The sequence below is a fragment of the Equus przewalskii genome, chromosome 21 (assembly GCF_037783145.1).
Source record: "Equus przewalskii isolate Varuska chromosome 21, EquPr2, whole genome shotgun sequence".
Classification (NCBI taxonomy): Eukaryota; Metazoa; Chordata; class Mammalia; order Perissodactyla; family Equidae; genus Equus; species Equus przewalskii.
The window spans coordinates 27100623-27125047 of NC_091851.1; the positions used below are offsets into that span (position 1 = coordinate 27100623).

The 24425-nt window shown below is 40.9% G+C and overlaps 1 protein-coding gene across 19 annotated transcripts in view; it reads right to left on the reverse strand.

The window, feature by feature from the left end:
- NDRG3 (NDRG family member 3) overlaps window positions 1-24425 on the reverse strand; it is a 73019-nt gene that overhangs the window by 9829 nt on the left and 38765 nt on the right. For all 19 annotated transcript variants that reach the window (XM_070588327.1, XM_070588330.1, XM_070588334.1 and 16 more), the window contains 7 exons: window positions 24099-24161; window positions 22707-22767; window positions 21311-21397; window positions 17580-17636; window positions 3976-4079; window positions 2893-2958; window positions 2723-2774 (listed from right to left, as the gene is read on the reverse strand). In XM_070588327.1, coding sequence (XP_070444428.1) covers window positions 2723-2774; window positions 2893-2958; window positions 3976-4079; window positions 17580-17636; window positions 21311-21397; window positions 22707-22767; window positions 24099-24161 — 490 coding nt within the window. The remainder of the gene's footprint in view (window positions 1-2722; window positions 2775-2892; window positions 2959-3975; window positions 4080-17579; window positions 17637-21310; window positions 21398-22706; window positions 22768-24098; window positions 24162-24425) is intronic.

Sequence of the window (24425 nt, forward strand, 5' to 3'; positions counted from 1 at the left end):
CTGGGATCATCACTATAATTTGATTACCTTTGGAGATTTTTTTTTGGACTTGAAAGTTATTTGCCTTTGTGCTTAAGCCATGCCATGTATTTTACACCAGACACAGCATGTTTTACAGGGCACTTCAGGGAGGTGTGAATATATTCCATCTGTGACATATAGACAGAATATAGATATACTCTATGTATGACACCTATCTCACCCTACAAACAGTCCTCCTGCCCCACAAACCTTCTCACCTATGCCTCGACCTGATTATGTATTAGACTTTGTGATAGTGATTTATAATAAGAAATATAGGGCCAGCCCCGTGGCACGATGGTTAAGTTCGAGTGATCTGCTTTGGTGGCCCAGGGTTTCACTGGTTCAGATCCTGGGTGCAGACCTAGCACCACTCATCAAGCCATGCTGAGGCGGCGTCCCACATAGCAGAATTAGAAGGACCTATATATTACAACTAGAATATATACAACTATGTACTGGGGGGCTTTGGGAAGAAGGGAAAAAAAGAGGAAGATTGGCAACAGATGTTAGCTCAGGGCCAATCTTTAAAAAAAAAAAAAAAAGAAAAATATATATTTGGTCTTCATCACCGTTCCTGGCACAGAGCTCCTAAAATCCTTGGAATTTCCAAAGCAAGCAGTCATAAAGGTGTCTTTTTGTTATGCTAATGGGATGACTTTTGGAAAGCCCCTTGGTCATCTAAGGATGGGAGCTGGATGTCAGAACTAACCAAGTGAGTAGAGGGTTGGACCTTTCAGTCCCACCCCCTGACCTCGGTGGAGGGGGCAGAGGCTGGAGACTGAGTTCAATCAACAATGGTCAATCATTAATCAATCATGCCTACGGAATAAAGCCTCATAAAAACTGAAAAGGTAACTCCAGCAAGGTGGCACTGAGCCTGGCTGGCTCACAAAAGAACACAGTTCAGAGAGCTTCCGGGATGGTGAACACACGGGAATTGAGGGAGAGTGGCGTACCTGGAGAGGGCATGGGAGCCCTGCACTCCTTCCTCAGGCCTTGCCTTACGCATCACTTTCATCTGGCTGTTCCTGAGTTACATTCTTTTATAATAAACCAGTAATCTAGTAAGTAAAATGTTTCCCTGAGTTCTTGGAGCTCCCCTAGCAAATTAACTGAATCCAAGGAGGGGGCTGTCAGATACTCCAATCTGTACTAAGGTTCTGAAAGGCGGGGCAGTCTTGTGGGATAAGCCCTTAACCTGTGGGACCTGAAGGTACCTCAAGGTAAATTAGCGCCAGAAGTGAACTGAATTGAATTAACTGCTTAATGGTGGGGAAAAAACTCCCACATCAGAACTGTAGACTCCTTTTCCAAAAAGCCTTACTCTCTAACATTTTGCTCTAAATAGGTCAGAAGTTAAGGCTGCCAAAGAAAACCAGATAATTTCACAGATACTTAGTTAAGTTACACACGCTCTGGGAAAGACAGACAAAGGCTAAAAGACATACAAAAAATGTCAACTTCATTTGTAATCAAAGAAGTGCAAATTAAAACAGTGGAACACCATTTTTTAACCCAGCAAATTAACTGCTAATAGAATCTAAAATCCAATGCTGGACAGGGTGCCGTCAAACAGGTATTCTCTCTCACTCACCGCTGGTGGTGACACACTCGTATGTCCTTTCTGGAAAGGAATCTGGCAGAATGTATCAAAAATCTTACAAAGGTTTATGATTTTTGACACATTAATTCTACTTCTGGAAATCTATCCCAGGGAAATGACCAAAAATTCAGGCGAAGATTTTATAAGGATGTTTGTTCAACAGCAACATTATTAACGGGGCAAAATTAATCAGGAGAAAGAGGTAAAAATAAACAAAGGTACACTTACGACACTAATACTATACAGACATATTGATTTAAAATATGGGAAAATGCTATCAATAGTGTTGAGTAATCAGGTCCCCAAACCCTGTATATTTAATACAATCCAATCTGTTTAAAAAAAAAAAAAAGATAACAGTTTGGGTCTCTGGATCATGATTTTTCCTCCTGTCCTATTTTCCAATTTTTTCAGTCTTCCTACAATGAGCATATATTCCCTTTTTTTTTTTTTCGAGGAAGATTAGCCCTGAGCTCACTACTGCCAATCTTCCTCTTTTCGCTGAGGAAGACTAGCCCTAAGCTAACATCCATGCCCATCTTCCTCTACTTTATATGTGGGACGCCTACCACAGCATGGTGTTTGCCAAGTGGTGCCATATTCACACCCGGGATCCAAACCAGCGAACCCCGGGCCGCTGAGAAGCAAAACGTGTGAACTTAACCGCTGTGCCACCTGGCCGGCCCCCAGCATATATTCTTGTTATCAACGTGCTACGTGCTTGAGAAGGAGGTAGAGAAAGGCAGGCAGGCTCTCAGCGGCCTTTCCGCCTGCTGATATGTATGGTTCCAGATTTATGGTGGCTGCAGAAGGCTGAGGCTACCAGGAACCTGACAATAAGCCAATGGTGTCTGGCTGCATTACTTGCCACAAAGTGAACTACACCACACAAAGAAATACTGATCCTTTCTGATGAAATCTAGCAATTAATGAGGAATTCATTTTCTAAACTGGATAACCATGAGCAAACCCTTTTATTATTTTGATACGCATAATCAGTGTTTACCAAGTGTTTTCTAAGTGTGTCAGCAGTGTGCCATACACATTTTAGTGACTGTAATCTCGTTCATCTTCGTGACATCAGGGCATACTCACCACAGCTTCCACTGCCGGTGAACTGTCCCCTACCACCAAGAGAGCAGAACACCTGGGGAAGGCAAAGTGAGAGATGACATTCGCAAACAGCACACACGCCACTGAACACTGTGTTCATCCATGAAAGGCAAAGATATTTAGCAACTTAGTGGGGAAACTGAGGGACTTACTTTAATGTCTTTGATTTGTTATCATTTTGGCCCAGCAAGGGTCTTTCAATGTCCAGGTCTCTGCGTCTAGAAACACAAAGGAAGCAATGCTCTTTTCAGGTAAAATCATGGCAACACAGGTTATTTCCAGGTCGTGAAAACCATAACGTATCAAGGAATGTGAAAACTCTCTTATGAGGGAAGGGGCCCTTGTGTGCTTTGTTCCCAAGTAGCCATTTCAGTGGCCTCCTGCGTGGTACCGAGCAGGAACAAGGCTCCAGGCTCAACTCTGAGGGACTCTGTGAATGCCAAAAGGAAGAAACTGCAAAACTCAACAGCCACGCTATCGAAATCCTCAAGTCCTAAGTGTTTAATTTGCCAACTCATTTATAGGAATAAACTCGTTAAGAGAAGGGGAACTTTTTCCTTGTAACTAACATAGTTTAGTGCAGTATGTAATAAACCTTTCTGATTTCAACTAAAAATAAGGAGGCTCTGTTATTTAGAGGAAGGAACTCGAGAGACCAGGTTCAAAACCTGGCTTTGCTCCTTACTGGCTGTGTAACTCTGCCTTAAGTTACAGCTGACTCATTTCCTCAATCTTTTCCCATGACCCAGAAAGCTAGAAGGAGCTAACATTTTTACCTCTCATCCTAAGATAAGAATCAGGCTCTCTCAGAGACTGGGGGAGATGTGACAGTGGGTTTAGGAATACACAAACGAAAGAGAATTTACTAGTGTCCATGTGTTACTCCTGCCTGATGACAAGATATCAGCGAGGAGAAAGTGAATCGAGGCCCGAGCCTTCTACCCTTTGCCTCCCCTCCATGCATTTTTCTGTGCCACCTCAAATTACTTGTGTGTTTTGTGTGTGTACATATTTTAGGTACCCAAATTGGCCTTCAATTCATTCATTCTTCTTGAAAGCTGTTTAATATCTGTGTGAAAGCCTTTCCTCTTCTACTGTGGTGAAATAGCATGAAAGCAATCACATCACACAACACTGGAAGAAGTAGTTTATTTCCCCTTCCCATCTCCCTTAAATGTCCATGATCTTTTTAGACTTGGCCTGCATTTAAGTGAATGAATAGGAAACAACTGTACCCATTATAGGAACCCAGGAAGAGCTGTAGGTTTTCTTGGTTGATATCTTGTGCAATATGCAGCCTGTAGGTTTGAATCAGGTCCAGGTTGGCCTGCAGCTCTTCCTAGAACAATTGAAAGAAGACACTGGTAAACTTCTGAGCTGTAGGACAAGTCTACTTTGATTGGTTTGCATTCTCAACGCCCAAAGCCAAAGCTCCCTGCCCATGATGGGACATGAGGGGACAGCCTGGGGCCTACTGATGGACGGGTAGACTGATGGGACGAAATCTTTTTAATTTGCATCAGACTGGTTCAGTGCCATATTCTGTGTTGGATGAGGGCATCAAAGAATCTATGATGGGGGCTAGCCCTCTGGCTGAGTGGTTAAGTTCACGTGCTCCGCTTCGGCAGCCCAGGGTTTGCCAGTTCGGATCCTGAGCACAGACCTACACACCTTTCATCAAGCTATGCTGTGGTGGCATCCCACATAGAAGAACTAAAATGACCTACAACTAGGATATACAACTATGTGCTGAGGCTTTGGGGAGAAAAAAAAAGGAGGAAGATTGGCAACAGACGTTAGCTCAGGGCCAATCTTCTTCACCAAAACAAAAGGGGGGGCCATAAAAAAATGAATCATGATGGAAAAAGCTAGTAATCAACTCCAGGTCAAGCACAAAAACTCAGGGTACACTCTGAATATGCTTACCTTTGGCACAGTGGAAACTGCACTAGCCTTAGATTCAGGTACTAGCTGTGGGACTTAGGTCACCTAACCATTTGGAACCCTAGTTCCTTATTTGTGTTTTTTTCATGTTCTGCCATTTCTCATAAAAATGGAATAGTGTCTGTAAAATGAAGAGAATAGCTCCCTGACAGAGCTATTTTAAAGATTAGATAAGAAAAGTTATATGAGCTGTAAAGTATAAAATAAATGGAAAGTAACATTTCTCTTAACAGCCACAAATCTGTATAATTAACTTATCTGTATCTTCACCAATGTAATCAGTGTATTACATATTTATATACTATCATTTAATAATATACATTCTGGAATTAATACTCCATTTATGATATCTTATTAAGTCAATTTATCACTTATTTAATCTTATTACCAATACTATTAAAGGTATAAAGGATAAGAGAAACAAAATGGTCTATACAGTGGAAAATGAGTCTCCCTCCCCAGCATCCACAGTCCCATGGTCCCTCTCTTGCTGGCCTTCTCAGAACCAGGTGCCAGGTTCTCCTGTACATAAGCATATACGTACATATGCGCACACTCTCTCCCGCCACCCTAGTAAGCACTTTTAAGCTGAAGGGAAAATGTTTGCCTTGGAAGAAAGAAACGTATCAGGAACAGTGAGAGAGTCAGTTAATCCAGGGAAGTGTGTGAAGATCACCGCAAGCCTTGTAGAGAGACAGAGACAAGGAAAACATTTGTTTGCATTCTCACTACCACGTGGGTGAAGCGAGCCAAGAGTACAGTTGGAAACTAACCAAATGGATCAGAGTCTAGGAAACTAAAGGGCATTGCAATCACTCTGAGGAAACGCGGCAAATGCTAAAGATACTGCAATAAGAAAAGTAAACGATAAACGAAGCACACAGTAATTAGAAATGAAATGATCTAGCCAGCTCCCCCTTGAAGGTCTGGAGAGGAACTTGAGCAGCAAAGTTTGAGATAAAAAAGGGAAGAAATGATATTGGTATAAAAGGGGGTAAAAGTGGCTTAAGTGCCAATGGAACATCTTGGGCAAAGCTGTTATGTATAAATTGCACCCCCCGTCCACCTTTTTTTCCAAACACAAATTGCAGTCTGCTCGACATGGTAGAGGTAGAGATCACTGCTTATCAGGACATATGAGGCCGTCTCGTTCATTTATACCACCTGCTTCTCCACACCCTTACTAGTACAAATGGCCACTTGTTTTGATTTTTGATAATTTCATAGATTAAAAAAGAGGATATCACTGTGTTTTTTCCCTCTAATCAGTGAAGATGAGATGATTCATGTTTAAAAACCTTATTTGTGTCCATTTCAAGGCAATAAAAGCAACACAAGCATTTGCTTGCTTAAATTTTAAATGAACTCCTCAGCCTTGTGACAACCCATTGTCTGTGACCTCACACATTTTTCATTAAACACACACTGTGCGTATATTGAGGATGTCCTTGCTTTACAGAAACCATTAAAATTCTGGTCTTACCTTCCCCCTATTTGAAATAGTGTTTCTAACATATTCAAACGCAAACACCTCAAAGCCTCATTCCTCCACGTCAGGCCCTGGGAAAAGGCTGCAGAAGTAACTGCTTTGGCTAATCACCCTCCTGCAGGCATCCTACACCAAGACCCCCGCAGGTCACTTAAGACCCATGAATATGCCTTATAACTCCTTCCTCTTTGCTTTTGAGCAAACTATTCCCCCTTCCTGGAGTGACCCCCTTCCTCCCCAAATCTACAATGTGGAAGCTGATCTAACCTTCAGGGCCCCGCTGGGATTCCTCCTCTACCTTTAAGCCTTTCCTGAAGGGAACCTTGGAAGACAACCTCTCCTGCCTTTGAATTCCTCCAGGCCCCTCACGGTGCCTCTCCTAAGGCAGAAAGAGGAAAGCTTCAGAGGCCGGCACATCTGGCTTCAAATCTCCTCCCTCCATATGTCACTAGCTGCGGACCTTGTGTAAACCAATTCATTCTTCACCTGTAAAGTGGGAATCATACAATTCCCATTATGAGGTACCATATCAGATTGAATTAAAGCATATAAAATGTCTGTCTGAAATTTGTAGGTGTTCAATGAAAGGTAGCTCTTATTACTTATCCCTGTTTACCTGTGCCATAATAGTATTTCTGTATATCTCATCTCCCCACAGAGCGAGCTCTTGGAGAACAAGGGCCATATGTTACTACCTTTGTCTCTCCCAGAGCACTAAGCATGGAATTTTGTGAACTGGTTTTTAAGGTCAAACCAAGCATGCTGTATCTTCAGGAAAGCATCCACTCTACCCAGCATTATGTAGTGGAAAGATCATGGTCTTTGAGACGTCCAATTGAAAGAGCTGAATCAAAACATAGCTTTATTCCTTCCAGAAAAATCATAAAAATAACAGCAAAAATATTTCTTTATTAAGTCATAAACTCATAAGGACAAAGACAACAGGAAAAGTGACAACAGCAATAACATTTTGAAAGTGGGAATGCAGAAGCAAGACTGTAATCGCTCATTTAGCAGACTCAACAAGGTTGCTAGGCTGGCAGTGGGGAGAGTGAAAGAAGTCAGTGAACATGTACCAAGGAGCCTGAAAGGCTCAAGAATTGTCGGTCAGCACCAGTTCTCTCTACAAGCAGAGAGTAAGGATGGGGCTAACAAATGAGAATCAGTTGAAAGTTGTTTGTAGAACTAAACTAAAATGGAGTCTCTTATGTCAGGGACAAAATGGAAACGGCCAATGCAGGTACATAAAGGAAACTTAACCTAACCTTACAGGAATTTACAGCTCTTCTCAGAAATCTGCAGAGGACACCAGCCAATCCCCAAACGCCAAGTCTGTTCACGCTATCTGTGGACTTCCTTGTCCCCATGACTCTGCAACCCTGATCCAAATAAGAAAGAAAACCCCTAGGCAACTAACCTGCTGAAAAAGCCAAATAACCTCTGCATTTACCCCATAATAATCCCTTAATCTGTGACCAACTCGGAACTCATTGCTCCCATAGCCTTGAGTTTCCTGGTTTGCAGGGTGAAAGCCTTGCAATAAACTCATCTTTCTGCTTTGTTTTATTCAACATGCAGAGTTTGGTTTTTGACATTTCTAATAAAGGTCTAACATCAGGAAGACGTAACAATTAAAATACATAAAGCAAATCAAACAGAATTGAAGGGAGAAGTAGACAGTGCAATAATAATAGTTGGTAACTTTAATACCCTACATTCAATACAATCCTACAATAATGGATAGAATAACCAGGCAGAAGATCACAAGGAAATAAAGAACTGAATATCACTATAAACCACCAGACCTAACAGATATCTACAGAACACTCCATTTAGGAGCAGAATGAATACATATTCTTCTCACGTGTACATGGAACATTCTCTAGGACAGACCATATGTTAGAATATAAAACAAGTCTCAGGGGCTGGCCCCATGGCCGAGTGGTTAAGTTCACGCCCTCTGCTGCAGGCGGACCAGTGTTTCGTTGGTTCGAATCCTGGGCGCAGACATGGCACTGCTCATCAAACCACGCTGAGGCAGCGTCCCACATGCCACACCTAGAAGGACCCACAACGAAGAATATACAACTATGTACCGGGGGGCTTTGGGGAGAAAAAGGAAAAAATAAAATCTTTAAAACAAGTCTCAATAAATTTGAAAAGGAATGAAATATTAAGAATATCCTCTGACCATACTGGAAGGAAATCAGAAATCAATAATAGAAGGAAATTTAGGAAATTAACAACATAATCCTAAAGAACTAATGAGTCAAAGAAAAAATCACAAGGAAATTAGAAAATACTTTGAGATGAATGAAAATACCAAAAGTTATAGGATGTAGCTAAAGCTGTGTTTAGCGGGAAATTTACAGCTATAAATGCCCCTATAAAAAAAGAAGAAAGATCTCAAATCCATACGAACTTTCCACTTTAAGAAACTAGAAAAAGAAGAATAAACTTAAAGCAGGCAGAAGGAAAAAATAATAAAAATTAGAATTGAAATAGACAATAGAAAAAGAATAGAGAAAATCAATGAAACCAAAAATTGATCAGCTAGACTGACGAAAAAAAAAAGAGAGAGAGAGACAAGACTCAAATTGCTAAAGACAGGAATGAAAGATGAGACATTACTATCAGCTTTACAGAAATAAAAAGAATTATAAGGGAATATTAGGAATAATTGTATGTCAACAAATTAGATAACCTAAATGAAATGAACAAATTCCTAGAAAGACACAAACCACTTAAACTGTCTCAAGAAGAAACAGAGAAACCTGAATAGACCTATAACAAGTAAAGAGATTAAATTAGTAATATAAGAACTTCCCACAAAGTAAAGCTTTGGCCCAGATGGCTTCACGGTGAATTCTACCCAACATTTAAAGAAGAATCAATAGTACTTCTTCTTAAACTCTTATGAAAAATAAAAGAGAGAATACGTCTCAACTCATTCCATGAGGCTAAATATTACCTTAATCCCAAAACCAGACAAAAACATCATAAGAAAATTACACACCAATATCCCTTATGACGACAGACACAAAAATCCTTAACAAAATACCAGCAAACCAAATGCTACAACACATAAAAAGGCTTATACACCATGAGTAAGTGAGATTTATCCTAGGAATGCAAGGTTGGTTCAACATACAAAAATCAATAAATATAATATACCACATTAAAAGAATAAAGGACGAAAGTCACACATATCTTTCAAGAGACAGAGAAAAAGCATTTGACAGAATCCAACACGCTTTCATGATAAAAACACTCAACAAACCAGGAATAGGAGAGAACTGCCTCGACCTGATAAAGGGCATCTATGAAAAATCCACAGCTGACATCACACTCAATGGTGAAAGACTGAAGCCTTCCCAGTAAGATCAGAAACAAGACAAGGACATCCACTCTCATCACTTCTATTCAACACTTACTAGAGGTTCTAGCCAGGGCCTAGAAAGTTCTATTTAGGCAGGAAAAAGAAATAAAAGGTATTCAGATTGGAAAGGAAGAAGTAAAACTATGTTTATTTGCAGGTGACATGACATTGTATACAGAAAACCCTAAGGAATCCACACAAAACAATTAGAGCTAATAAATTAGTTCAGTAAGGTTGAAGAATACAAGATCAATATACAAAGATTAATTGTATTTCTACACATTAGCAATAAACAATTTAAAAATGAAATTAACAAAGCAATCCATTTATAATAGTACCCCCAAAATAAAATGCTTAGGAATAAATATAAAAAAAGAAGAGTAAGACTTTACTACAAAACATTGTTGAAAGAAATTTAAAGGGAGAAATAAATGGATAGACACTCCATGTTCATGGATTGAAATAATATTGTTAAGATAGCAATGCTCCCCAAATTGATCTATAGATTCAACATAATTACTATCAAAATCCCAGTTAGCTCTTTGCAGATATGGACAGCTGGATCCAAATTCATATGGAAGTGCAAGGAATCTAGAACAGCCAAAACAATCTTGAAAAAGAAGAACAGAGTTGGAGGACTCATACTTCCCAATTAAGAATCTTACTACAAAGCTATAGTAATCAAGACAGTGTGATACTGGCATAAGGCTAGACAAATAACAATAGGATATAAATAAGTATTCCAGAGGCCAGTCCCGTGGCCAAGCGGTTAAGTTTGTGTGCCCACTTCGGTGGCCCAGGGTTTTGCCGGTTTGGATCCTGGGCACGGACCTAGCACCACTCGTCAGGCCATGCTGAGGCAGCATCCCACATAGCACAACCAGAGGGATCTACAACTATAATATACAACTAAGTACTGGGGAGCTTTGGGGAGAAGGAAAAAAAAAAAGATTGGCAACAGCTGTTAGCTCAGGTGCCAAACAAAAAAGTGTTCCAAAATATACCTTTACATTTATGGTCAACTGATTTTCAACAAGGGAGCCCAGAAAATTCAAAGGGCACAGAAGAGTCTTTTTAACAAATGCTACTGGGACAACTGGATTTCCACATGCAAAAGAATGAAATCAGATTCCAACCTCATACCACATACATACAACAAATTAACTCAAAATGGATCACAGACCTAAATGTAAGAGCCAAAACTATAAAATTCTTAAAAGAAAGGAAAGGATAGGAGCAAATCTTCGTGACATTGGATTAAGCAATAGTTTCTTAGATATGACACTAAAAACACAAGCAACAAAAGAAAAAATAGATAAATTTGACTTCATCAAAATTAAAAACTTTTGTGCTTTTTTTTTAAGATTGGCACCTGAACTAACAACTGTTGCCAATCTTTTATTTTTCTGCTTTTATTTCCCCAAATCCCCCGCTAAAACTTTTGTGCTTTAAAGGACACCACCAAGAAAGTGAAAAGACAACCCACAGAATGGAAGAAAATCTTTGCATATCATATATGTGAGAAGAGAATACATAAAAAACTCTTGATAATATATATAAAATATACTAAAAACTAGATAATAAAAAGATAAATAACTCAACTAAAAAGTGGGCAAAAGATTTTAACAGACATTCCTCCAAAGAAGATACACAAATGGCCAATACGTAACATCGTTAGTCATTAGGGAAATGCAAATCAAAACCATAATGAGATACCACCTCACGCCCACTACTTGTTAGTGCCGTCAAGTTAACTCTGACTCCCTAGCGACCCCATGTACAGTAGAGCTGAACCCCGCCCGGTCTTTGTACGCCATCCTCTCACCTTCTGGTGCTACATCAGCTGGTATTTGAAATACTGATGGCATAGCTTTCAGCATCATAGCAACACACATGTTGACAACAGTATGACAACCGACAGACGGGTGGTGTGGTTCGCTGACCAGAAACAAACCTGGGCCTCAGCAGTGGAATCTTAACCACTAGACCATCATTACACCCACCAGGATGGCTATAATCCAGACAGACAACATCAAATGTTGGCAACAATGCGGAGAAACTGGAACTGTCACGCATTGCTGGTACTATTGTAAATGGTGCGGCCACTTTGGAAAACAGCCCAGCAGTTTCTCAAAATGTTAAACAGTACCATGTGACCCAGCAATTCCAGTCCTACTTGGTATATACTCAAGAAAACTAAAAACACATGTTCATACAAAACCCATATATGAATGTTCATAGCCAAATTTTTCATAATAGTCAAAAAGTGAAAAACACCCAAATGTCCATCAATTTATGAACAGATAGACAAAATGTAGTATATCCGTACAATGAAATATTATTCAGTTATAAAAAGGAATGAAGTATTGATACATGCTACAACACGGATGAACCTCAAGAACATGCTGAGAGAAAGAAATAGACATAAAGGCCACATATTATATGATTCCATTTATATGAAATGTCCAGAATAAGCAAATCCATAGAGACAGAAAGTACATTAGCGGTTGCCAGGTGCGGGGGAGGGAGAGAATAGGGAGTGACCATTAATGGATATGGGGTTTGCTTTTGGGGTGATGAAAATGTTCTGGCATTAGTGTGATGGCTGCATAACTCTGTAAATATACTAAAAACCACTGAATTGTACCCTTTAAAAGCATGAATTTTATGATACATGAACAGTTCAGACCCAGAAGTTGCACTCCTAATTGTAGACCCAAGAGAGACTTTTGTACAACACAGGGCACGTACAAAACTGTTTATGATCATCCAGCAATAATATGGATGAATCTTAGCAATTTTAAGTGAAAAAAGTCCCCCAAATTACTTCAGCATAAAATGCTTTTATAATTATAAATATGTATATAATTTTAAAGACTACATATAGATGCAGTAAGATTGTCATAAAGGAAAACAAAGGACTGACAAAAGATGATGGTTTTCTCAGGGTTCTTGGGTACTTATTATATTACTAAAAATAACTAGCTAACCAACTAAATAAAAGAAGGCTATGGGGCCCGGCCCCGTGGCCGAGTGGTTAAGTTCTCGCGCTCCACTGCGGCGGCCCAGCGTCTCGCTGGTTCGGATCCTGGGCGCGGACATGACACCACTCATCAGGCCACGCTGAGGCGGCGTTCCACGTGCCACATCTAGAAGGAGCCACAACTAAAAATATACAACTATGTATTGGGGGGATTTGGGGAGAAAAAGCAGAAAGAAAAAAAGAGAAGATGGGCAACAGTTGTTAGCTCAGGTGCCAATCTTATTAAAAAAAAAAAAAGAAGGCTATGCATGAACCAATGATGAGGGTGTATCATGAACCAAAGACTTTGGTAATTCGAATTATCTGCACCTATGGTCCAATGAGAAAAAAGCAAAAAGCAGTCAGAGCTCCATATCCCTCCCTTGCATTCTGGGGGACTTCCCTTTTCCCACCCCAGGCGAATTCCAAAGGTTTACACTCTGGAAATGATAAAAATAGAAGGTCTTTGACCTGGGAGACCACAAGCCCAGACGGTAGTAGATACACCATACTGAAAAGAGGAGGGTTAAGTGAGCATTTAAAGTCTGAATGCTGAGGCCCTCCATCCTTTGCTGCACTTGGTTCCAAGAATACTAACATTCATGTCTGGTGTGTAACCTCAAAGCTTATCTGGGGAATCTGACTAGTCTTAGAGAAAAGACCTAAAGTTGTTGACATCAGGGGTTCTCCAAGGAAATGGCCCACAGTGATAAGCGTCACCTGGTGCCCACAGGCCTTTTAGCCATCCACCCTTATTACACATGCACAGACAGCCAGGGATCCCCAGCCATTTGGGCAAAGCACCTGCACTAGGTATCAATTTCTGGTTTCTCAGCCTCAGATCCACCATCCTTTGTAATTCTGGAGCTAGACTGCATACACATTGTCCCTTTGCCAGTCCTTTTAAAAACTGAGCACAGAAGCCAATGGCTCAAGGTGCAGGAATCCTCGAAGACAAGCCGTAGTCGCACCCTCGGCCCACACTTCCCCACCCAACTGCAGCTTCTGCAGCAGCTCACACCTTACTTTAGACAAATCTCTCCCTCTGGTGATTGGCTCTATGGGCCAGTTCCGGCCCTCACCCTCTGGCAAGTTTCTTCACTACCAGCCGGTTCTGTTTCTGTGGAAACTGTGACTTCTTCAGAGAGGCCAACTCTTGGCTTGGTGGTGGGGGCTTAACTTAGTTCCTTGTGTCCACACTCCCTCAGCCTAGAAGTAGTAGCTACTGTTTTCCATCTGCTACTTTAGGACCCCTCAGAGTCCTCTCTTATCCCTTTGAGAAGTAAAGTACCTTTTACTAGTTAACATTTTATTTTAAATTTTTTGTGCTCAAACTGTGTGGTTTCTGTCTCCAGGCTGAACCCTGCAGAAACAGCCCACAGGACAGAGAAAGTGTGACCTGAAGGCTGCTGAGATGAGCGTCACCAAGTCTTCTCTATTCAGATCGACTCCTGTGCTAAATTAAAAAAAGGGGCCGGCCCTGTGGCCGAGGGGTTAAGTTCGTGAGCTCCACTTCGGCAGCCTGGGGTTTCGCTGGTGCGGCCCCAGTGCTGCTCATCAAGCCATGCTCAGGCGGGGCCCCACATGGCAGAACTAGAAGGACCTACAACTAGAATATACAACTATGTACTGGGCGGGGACTTTGGGGAGAAGAAGAAGAAGAAAAAAGACTGGCAACAGATGTTAGCTCAGAGCCAATCTTAAAAAAATAAAACAAAACTTAAGATGTGTGCTATTTAAAAAAAAAAAAAAAGCCAGAACCTCGAAAGAAAGTGCCCTCCTGCCACTGTCACCTTGCAGTGTCCCTCCAGTGTCCTTTATTTACAATTTCTAACACTGTCAGCTGGCAAAGGTGAAATGCTACACAGAAAAAGAAAGTAGTCATGGCTCAGCTGTGAATGGCATTTACATAGCATGATAGTGTAAACTGGAAATTGATCTAATCCAAATTATGCTGTATTGGGAGGATGGAGTGGAGTGGTAGAAAATACAAATGTGTGTCATAGAGTCAGGTATGTGTGTGAGAGACAGTGAGTGAAATCGTCTTCCATAATGAAATGCCAAAAGATAATGCCTACAACCGAAAAATCAACAGGTGGAAACAGATGCATATTTAGAGAGATGGAGGCAAAGAGAATTGACTGCATACATCCAAAAAGACATGTATGAGAATATTCATAGGAGCTTTATTCATACTAGTAAAAAAACAAAAACAAAAAAACCCCAAACTAGAAACAACTCAAATGTTCCTAGGTGAATAAATAATCTGTGGTACATTAACACAATGGACTGCTCACAGTAACAAAAAAGAATGAACTACTGATACACAGAATGACATGGATGAATCTCAAAGACAATATATCGAGCAAAAGAAGCCAGACTCAGAAGAGTGGACACTGTGTGACTGCATTTATACAAAGGCCAAGGACAGGCAAACAAATCTATAGGGCTAACAGAACACTGAATACTTTGTTTGGGGAGGGGGATTAGAAGTAGGAAAGGGCAGGAGGGAACCTTTTGATGGCAATGTTCTCTATCTTGATTTGGTGGTGGTTATATGAGAGTATATGTATATAAGAAGTCACTGAGATGCACTTATGATTGATGTCCTTTACTCTATGTAAGTTATACCCCCAATTAAAGAGAGAGCAATATGGAAACAAAACCCAAAAGAATTGGCTAAAAGAATTAAAGTAGGTTACCTTTAAGAAGCAGGAAATGGGTGGGTGGCAGATTCTTTGTAACAAGCCCTGCAGAACTTCTCTACTCTAAATACATGTGAATTTGTAACCCTGATAAAATATAACCTAAATAAAAGAAAAGAAAGACTATGAACTTTGGAGTTAGCTGACCTGGATTCAAACTGTCACCAGTGCATTCCCTAAGCAGCTTGAAGGAAGTTTAAAGGTGCTTAGCACTCCCTCACGGTTGTTTTCAGAGCCTCAGTGGGAAGAAATACCAGCGTCAACCAGCCTGAACCAGATCAAGTCCCACTGCAAGAGCAGCACTTGCGCAGATGGCCGGGAGATGACCAAAAGATGCCCTTTACTCCACCTTAATACTAATACCACGTGAGGACAGATTTGCAGACTGCACCTGCGCCAGCCAAGACCCGCCTCTACACATGATGACAAAACTTCACTTTTAAATATTCACTCCCCACCCAAAATAAAAGACACCTGCTTCCCTTTGTTCAGGGAGAGCCATGACTTTGTAAATGATTCTGCGTGGTCTCCTATTTGCTACAAATGAACTCTACTTTGCGTGACAACTACTTCTGGTGGAGGCTCTGATTTTAACTTGCCAGGAAGCTAACCCACTTTGGTTCTGTAACAAAGTGTCAGCTCCATCACTTGCTCTCTGGATAACAGTGGCAAGTCTCTGGTCCTCAGTTTCTCCATCCTAAAATAAGTTTAATAAAACCATGTGAAAAATAACTGAGTTTGTCCCTTAAAGCACTTATCAAAGTGCTTTACACATAATGAGTACTCAATAAATGCTAGTTTTCTCATCTACCATTTTCCTTCCAATAATATTTAAAATTAATCACACAGACTGAAGTTGGATGTGCATTACTCCTACTTACATTGTTTTCATCTTCCCACTCCAGACACCTCACAGCCCCACAGCCTCATTGCTCATTTATTCCCTCACCCCTTCATAGGTCATCTGCGATACTGTGATTTACAATAAGAAATACATATTTGGTCTTTGTCCCAGTTCCTGGCACAGAGCTCCTAAAACCCTTAGAATTTCCAAAGATATGAGAGCCATAAAAGTGTCTTGTTATGTTAATGAGGGGACTTTTGGAAAGCACCTAAGTAAGTCAGGACCTAACCCAACCAAGTGATTAGAGGGTTGGAACTTCCAGTCCCACCTGGGGAGAGTGGGGAGGGGTTGGAGATTGAGCTCAGTCACCAATGGTTAACGATTTAATCAACCATGGCTATGTAATGAAGCCTCCATAAAAACCTAAAAGGACAGGGTTTGGAGAGCTTCCGGGTTGGTGAACACGTGGAGGTTCTGGCAAGCTCCAAGAGATCACAGAAGCTCGGGGCCCCTTTCTACATACCTTGCCCTATGCATCTCTATCATCTGGTTGTTTCTGAGTTATATCCTTTTATACATAACAAACTGGTAACCTAGTAAGTAAAATGTTTCTCTGAGCTCTGTGAGCCGCTATAGCAAAATCAATCAAACCTAACGAGAGGGTCGTTGGAACCTCCGATCTACAGCTGGTCAGTCCAGAAGCACGGGTGACAACATGGACTTGTGATTGGCATCTGAAGGCGGAGGGAGGTGGGTGGGTGTCAGTCCTGTAGGACTGAGCCATTAACCTGTGGGAGCTGACACTATCACCAGGTAGACAGTGTCAGAATTGAGGTGAATTGTAGGACACCCAGCTGGTATCTGAGACTTGCTTAGTGGTGTGGGGAAAAACACACATTGTAATTGGCACCAGAAACACATGATCCAACTCACTTTTCCCTCTGAAAAGAGAACTGGGCTCCCCTCTCCCACCCAATAATTATCCATATAACCATCATTTCCTCTGTAGACTTCAGTTTTCTCACCAGTAAATCATGAGGATTGAACAAAATAATGTCTATGGTTCTTTCAGCACTAACATTTCATGGTTTCTTTTTTCTCTGAAATTTCTGTTTCTGTGAAGCCTTTCCCAGACCTCATTATGGCTCTAAAGATGTTTGGTGAGGTTTGTGATGTTGTCAAACATTAACAGATGGCATGCTGCTTACAGGGAACAGGTTGGGGGGGGCTGAGCGCTGCCTCCTCTCATCTCTCCAAATGCTAAGGGCCATGTGGCACTGAGTTAATGCCTCTCCCCTAAGACCGGCCTTTGCTGAGCCACATGCATCTCGCACTGCACTAGAAGTGTTACCACTAGGATCAGGTGAATTCTACGGCACCTCTTCCTTCCTGAGGTAAACAAGGCTTTCAGTGCAAGCCAATAAACACAGCTCTCCTAGGTGTAATAGGCACTTACCTGCCCAAAGTGATGAGCCAAAATAATGTCCACAACATTGGTTGTCAAGCCGGAGAGCTAAAAAGATAAAAACTCTGTGTCAAGGGAGTAAGCATATACAAAAATTTATCAAGCTGTCCACTTAAGATTAATGTACTTTATTGTATATGTTGACCTTCAACAAACAAAAACACAACTCAGTGTCACACATTTTCTTGAGATGGTGGTTTCAAGAGACACGAGAACAAGAAACAAGTCAGAAAAAAAACAAAAAGTCTCCCTTCCAGGTTAATATAGCCTGTTTTGAAAAAGGCAGCTGGAAGAAATGCTGGCCATTCCTTCTTTGAAAACTGGAGACTTAGAACTCACGGCTATTAGCCACTTCATTCCTGGCTGTATTTCTGCATTTACACCGGATTTACGGCTAATAAGGATCAACTTACAACCACTCCCAAGCCACCTGAGAGAAAAAAACCAATTTTTTTTTCCTTTCCTCCAGTTTTTGCTATCTTCAGCTCAGGGAGTGGGAGGAAATAGCTATGTTTACAGAATGTTCTTGTGTTTTGAACATTTTTCTCCTAATTTTTCCTACTTCAAAATGATGCATCTCACAGTCTAATAAATGCAGCAATCTGCACAGATCTGTAGACTGTTCGTCTATTTTCAGAAAAATTTCCAACTCAAATTACACTGCTGATTCTCCTTAAGCCTTCTTCCTTGGTTTTATGCTCAATTCCTCCTGCTGACTCAGAACAGAGTGAAGTGCTGAGTCAGGGGTGGGGATGGAGGAGAGGAGAGAGACAGACATGGATATGGGTGGAAGAGGATCACACAGTCTCAGAAAGATTAAGAAGAAAGAAGTCCAGAAATCTCCACATGGGTTATCAGTGATCCACAAGTTATAAAGATAATCAGAATTTAATAACCAATCTCATTTAGTGTTTAATACTCATAAGGTCATTCTGAAGTTTTATCAGAATTTTAGGTTGTTACATGTTACTGACAGTGTTCAGGTAAGTTTTAATTCCTATCATACTAGATAGGAATTAGAACAAATTTTAAATAAGTCAGGTTGTAAAAAAGAATTTCCACAGCATTTGGCAATAGCATTGTTAACACAGTTCATCCAAAGCTAGGGTATGAAACTGTGGGGGACCAGAATGTCTCCCACCCCAAAATGTGTCTCTTTGCCTTGATTATCTTTAAGAACAAAAGACTCCAAAAGAAACTTTGACCTGCCCCCTGCCTAAATAAAAGAATTCAAGATAGAAGGTCTGTTCCAGGACAGGCCGTCACCATAGATAACTCTGGGTATGGTAGGCTGGGAGGAGCCTTGCTAAGCCCTAAATATTTATCAAAGTTCTCTCTCTGGTCACACTGTCTATAGATGGCCCAGCAAACATTTGTTTACCAAACATTTGCTTTTTCATCTCCATGTAAGTTGCCTTCCTCCCCTTTGAAGTCCCAGACCACGACCCCAAACATCCTCCTTTGTCTTTAGCTGAAGATGGTATTTAAGGTGGTGGCTTTGGTCGTTTTGGTAAGTTTCTCAGTTTTCCTGGGTTTCTCCCATGAATACACGTTATACAAACAAATCAAACCTTGTTTGATTTTCTCCTGTTATTCTGTCTCACATCAATTGATTCTCAGACCAGCCAGAAGGACCTAGAAGGCAGAGGAATAGTTCTTCCTCCCCTGTGCATCGTTTCTCCAGAATTTAAATGTGGGGAGGGATGAATAAATTTTTTAGAATTTGGTCTGCTGGTAGATGGAATATTTTAATATTTTAAAATAATCAGAAAAGCAATACATGCTTATTGTAGAAAATTAGGAAAACACAGAATATGAAAAAGAAAATAAAAATAATTTGTAATGCTACCAGCCAAAGATGTAACTGCTGGTAACAAATTATTTTCTCTCTTTTCTCACGCATATATGTATTTAACAATACTGGGACATACAAAGTTTTATGTCTGTTTTTTAAACATGACAATTTTCTCATTTCCTTAAATAACCAAATAATTTTTTGGGTGCATAGTATTCCATTCTATGGTTGTATCACAATTTTAAACAGTGAATTAGGGGCCAGCCAGTGGCGCAGCAGTTAAGTGCACACATTCTGCTTCAGTGGCCTGGGGTTCGCTGGTTCAGATCCTGGCTGCGGACATGGCACCACTTGGCAAAAGCCATGCTATGGCAGGTGTCCCACGTATAAAGTAGAGGAAGATGAGCATGGATGTTAGCTCAGGACAAGTCTTCCTCAGCAAAAAGAGGAGGATTGGCAGCAGTTAGCTCAGGGCTAATCTTCCTCAAAAAACAAACAAACAAACAAAAAAACCCAGTGAATTACTTTTTAGCATGGGAGAGTTCAATGCAAATAGAATATAATATAATGCTTTTCCCCTTACTCCCTCTTTCACTCTGGTTGTTGCTGGGATTACTTATATTTGTAAAGTCATTAGCACACCCCTGTAGTTTCCTATCTCTTTGAATAGATTTTAGACAGCATTCCATCTGGATAGCAAGTTCCAACTAGATAGCAAATATCTTCATTTTTCAGACAGCAAACATCTATAATCTGTGTGTCTTTGGGAGCAATAGCACAAATAAACTATTTGGGTTCACTGAAGAGAGTGATTAATTCATTCATTTCACTCATGAAAAGAGTACAAATGCAAACCACAGATTGGGAGAAGGTATTTACATGTACTCAGCAAAGGATTCCTAGGCAGACCATGTAAAGAACTCTCACACATCAATTAAAAAAAGAGACCAACACGCAATTTAAAAAAAGGCGGGGGGGGGGGGAGGCAAGAGACATGAACAGTCACTTCCAAAAAGATATTCAAATGGCCAGTTTTAAAGAAAGTGCTGGACATCATGGGCCCTTAAGGAAATGCAAATTAAACCCCAACATTATTTACCCATAAGCATAGATTAAAATTGAAAAGATAGTACAATTAAAAATCATTTTTTAATAACTAAAGCTATTTAAGTGATGGGTTCCATATAAAAAACTAATATTACAAATAAAACTATTCATCTTTTACAAAATTTAAAGGACTAACTATCAAATGTCGGTGAGGATGTGGAACGACTGGAACTTTCATGCAGTGCTGGTGTGCAAACTGGCCAAGCGCTACGGAGGACTGGCGGTCTCTACCAAAGCTAAACACACGACTGCCCTCTGACCCAGCAGTTCCACTCCTAGGTCCGGGCCCAAGAGAAACGAATGTGTGTGTCTACTGAAAGACGTGTAAAAGGACGCGCACAGGAGCTTTATTCATAATAGTCGAAAAACAAACAACTCATTGTGTGTACTCACACAATAGACTACAAAACAGTTAAAAAGAACTACTGCTACACACAATATGAATGAGACTCACAGACGACGAATGAAAAGAAGCTAGACACAAAAGAATATATATTCTATTCTTCCATTTATGTGAAGTTTAAGAATAGATTAAACCAATCTATGGTGACAGAAGTCAGAGTCAGACAGTTATTTCCGGAAGGAGAGGAAGTATTAATTAAGGGAAAGGCACCAGGGAATCCTCAGAGCTGGAAATATTCTGTATACTGAATTCTGTATACTGGGTGGTGATTACATACAGAAACACTCGTCAAGCTGTATACTTAAAACTTCTTGCCCTTAACTGTATACACCTTGATGAAAAAAACAAAAATAAGACAGACAAGCCATTCTGAGAAGGGACCAAGCGATGAGCCAATGGACACGATTTGGTGCTTACTTTGGAAGCTGCCCAGTCAATCCAGCCTTTAGCACACGGGTCAATGTTAATGAGTACAAGGCCTTCCACAAGCTCTGGATGATTGAGCTGAAATACGAGACAAAGACAACAGTATGAAAGTTCCACTCCCGGTATTCTTCTAAAAATGTTGCAGCATGGTTCATCAATTCTTACTATGCCTCAATGCCTCAGATTTGCAAGTAAGATTTCAGAGAGGTGCTAGGGAGGATATCTGGAGAAAGAGCTCTTTAAATCTGACTTAGCATCTGGAAAACCAGTTTCTTAAATTGCTATCAAATGATCTTGCCTTACAAGGATCTACGAGGGAGACATGCTTTTCATTTCTACAGCAGAGGAAGGCACCTGGTGTCTCTGTAGTTGTTAAGCTCATGGCGGGTCTTCCCTGCTGCGGACGTGCCCTTGGAGCTACCCGGCATCAGCAGCTGCTGAGGCTTAGACTGGCTACTTCACACTCATAGACCTTTGTTCCCAATAGGGGCTCCTGAAGGTTCTTTTTTGAAACCATATGAATAGGTGATACCACCCCCAGAAGACTATCCTATCACCTAGAGGCATCTGAAAAACACTTCCTTAAAGAAAAATCAACAGGAACATTTCTATGTAAACTCAAAACTCTCTAACTTACTTTTCCCCCTGTGATTACACTGATTATGCTCACTGTAGAAAACCTAAGAAACGGAGAAGTGATAAAAAACAGCGGGGCTGGCCCCGTGGCCGAGCGGTTAAGTTTGCGCGCTCCGCTGCAGGCGGCCCAGTGTTTCGTTGGTTCGAATCCTGGGCGCGGACATGACACTGCTCATCAAACCACGCTGAGGCAGCGTCCCACATGCCACAACTACAAGGACCCACAACAAAGAATATACAACTATGTACCGGGGGGCTTTGGGGAGAAAAAGGAAAAAATAAAATCTTTAAAAAAAAAAAAAAAAAAAACAGAAGGTAAAATCTCCTATGATCTTACCACACAACATCAATCCCCGGTAATACTTTGGTGTATTTCCTTCCAGTCCTTTCCTATCACTACGACAAACTACATGAATCTGTATTCTAACTCTGTTGTTGACGTTATAGGATATGCGAAATCGCATATCATTACAAGCTCTTCTTACAAAATTTTAACGGCTGTACAAAATTCCATCATAAGTGTCCTCTAACAATTACTCTTTACTGATGATGTACTGCCCTCATTTGTGATTTTTCAGGTACTATAAATTCAAAGCAAGGCTTTTATACAAACCTATATGCAGAGAGCTGACAGAACTCACAGGAAAACTGACATGAGACCCGCAAGAAAACCTGGTCACTTAACACAGCAATAAGAGCTGTGACCCAAGCAGTGCCTCAGGGTGTCGAGACTAATCCTCCAGGTACTTACTGCAAACTTGCTGAGGATGTAAGCTCCAGCTCCAACGCCAATTCCAACGATGCTTTTCAGACTGTGAATGGGACACACCAACACTGACAGGATTAACTCATGTGGAGGTAGCATGGCATAACGGAAAGAATGCAACTGGGTTCAAATCATGGCTCTGATGCTTACTGGATATAGAATTGGGTCAAGTTTCTTTAACTTTCTGAGCCTTGGTTCCCTATCTATAAAACAAGGATATTACCACTTATCATTTTTGACTAAAATAAAAAAGTTGATTTTAAGGGTTAAGTGAAATATGACTAAAACCTCTGAGTTGTCCTTGACAGCTCACTCTCCTATCACCTCCACGTCCAACCCATCAGCAGGTCTGACAGAGTCTACTTCCAAAATACTTCCATCTATCTCCAGCTACTTCATTCCATCCCCCAACAGCACCCAGCACCAAGCTATCATTATCTCTTGCCTGGCCTGTTGTCATAGTTTAACTGGTCTCCCTGCCTTTCCTCTTTTACTCCTCTCTAACCTATTCTCTCCACAGCTAAAGTAATCCTTTTTAAAAAAATTTAAACAGCTTTATTGATGTTCAATTTACATAGCTACAGTGATCATTATTTTTAACTTTTTTTTTTTAGGAAGATTAGCCCTGAGGTAACATCTGCTGCCAATCCTCCTCTTTTTGCTGAGGAAGACCGGCCCTGAGCTAACATCCATGCCCATCTTCCTCTACTTTATACGTGGGACGCCTACCACAGCATGGCTTGCCAAGCAGTGCTATGTCCACACCCAGGATTGAACTGGTGAACCCCGAGCTGCCAAAGCGGAACGTGGGCACTTAATTGCTGCACCACTGGGCTGGCCCCAGTGATCACTTTAAATGACTAAATGAATACTATTCCCCTGCTTAAAACCTTTCAATGTTTGTTCTTTGTCATTTGAATAAAATCTCAAATTCTAACATGATCTGTGAGATCTATGAAACCTAGTTTTTGTCTATTTCTCTAATTTCACCACATGCCCTTCTCCCACTTGCTCATTTGGTCCAGGACTTCTGGACACATTATTCCTTCTGTCTGGAACCCTCTTGCCCTGGCTCTCCGTCTAGGTAGTTCCTTTTAATTATCCAAGTCTCAGCCGACAGCTTCTTAGAGAGGCATTTCCCAACTAACCTTATCTGTGTAGATCCTGGCCTTATTCTCTAACACAACACCCCCGCTGACTTCTTCTATAGCACTTTAGTTGTGATGATTTGTTTGCTTGTCAACTATTTCCCCCAAGAAGATGTAAGCTCCATGAGGGTAGTGCCTATTCTGTTTTGCTCACCATCATACCCCTTAGATCAGACACACAGTAGAAAGTGAATAAAAACTGTGTGAAAGAGCTGCAGAATGAACCTACCTTAAGTGGGTAAGAATAGGAGGCAGCATTTCAGCCAGCTCATCCATTGTGGGATACTGGTACCTGAAATCCAGAAGGATATCTCCTGAATGAGAATGCACCCACATTTCCCAATCACTAGACCAGCTAGAAAAGCACAGGCTTCTTAGACAAACGCATTCCCTTTACCAAAGACTCAAAGGTGTCTGGAAATGATGGTGGCATGTTATGTGACTCTCTACAACCACCATGCTAAGAAGAAAGTAAAAGAACCTATATATTTCTATATCCTAAAGAGCAGTCTCTGGGATCGAGGAAGCCATTTGAAAAGAACAGGTAATATGGCTC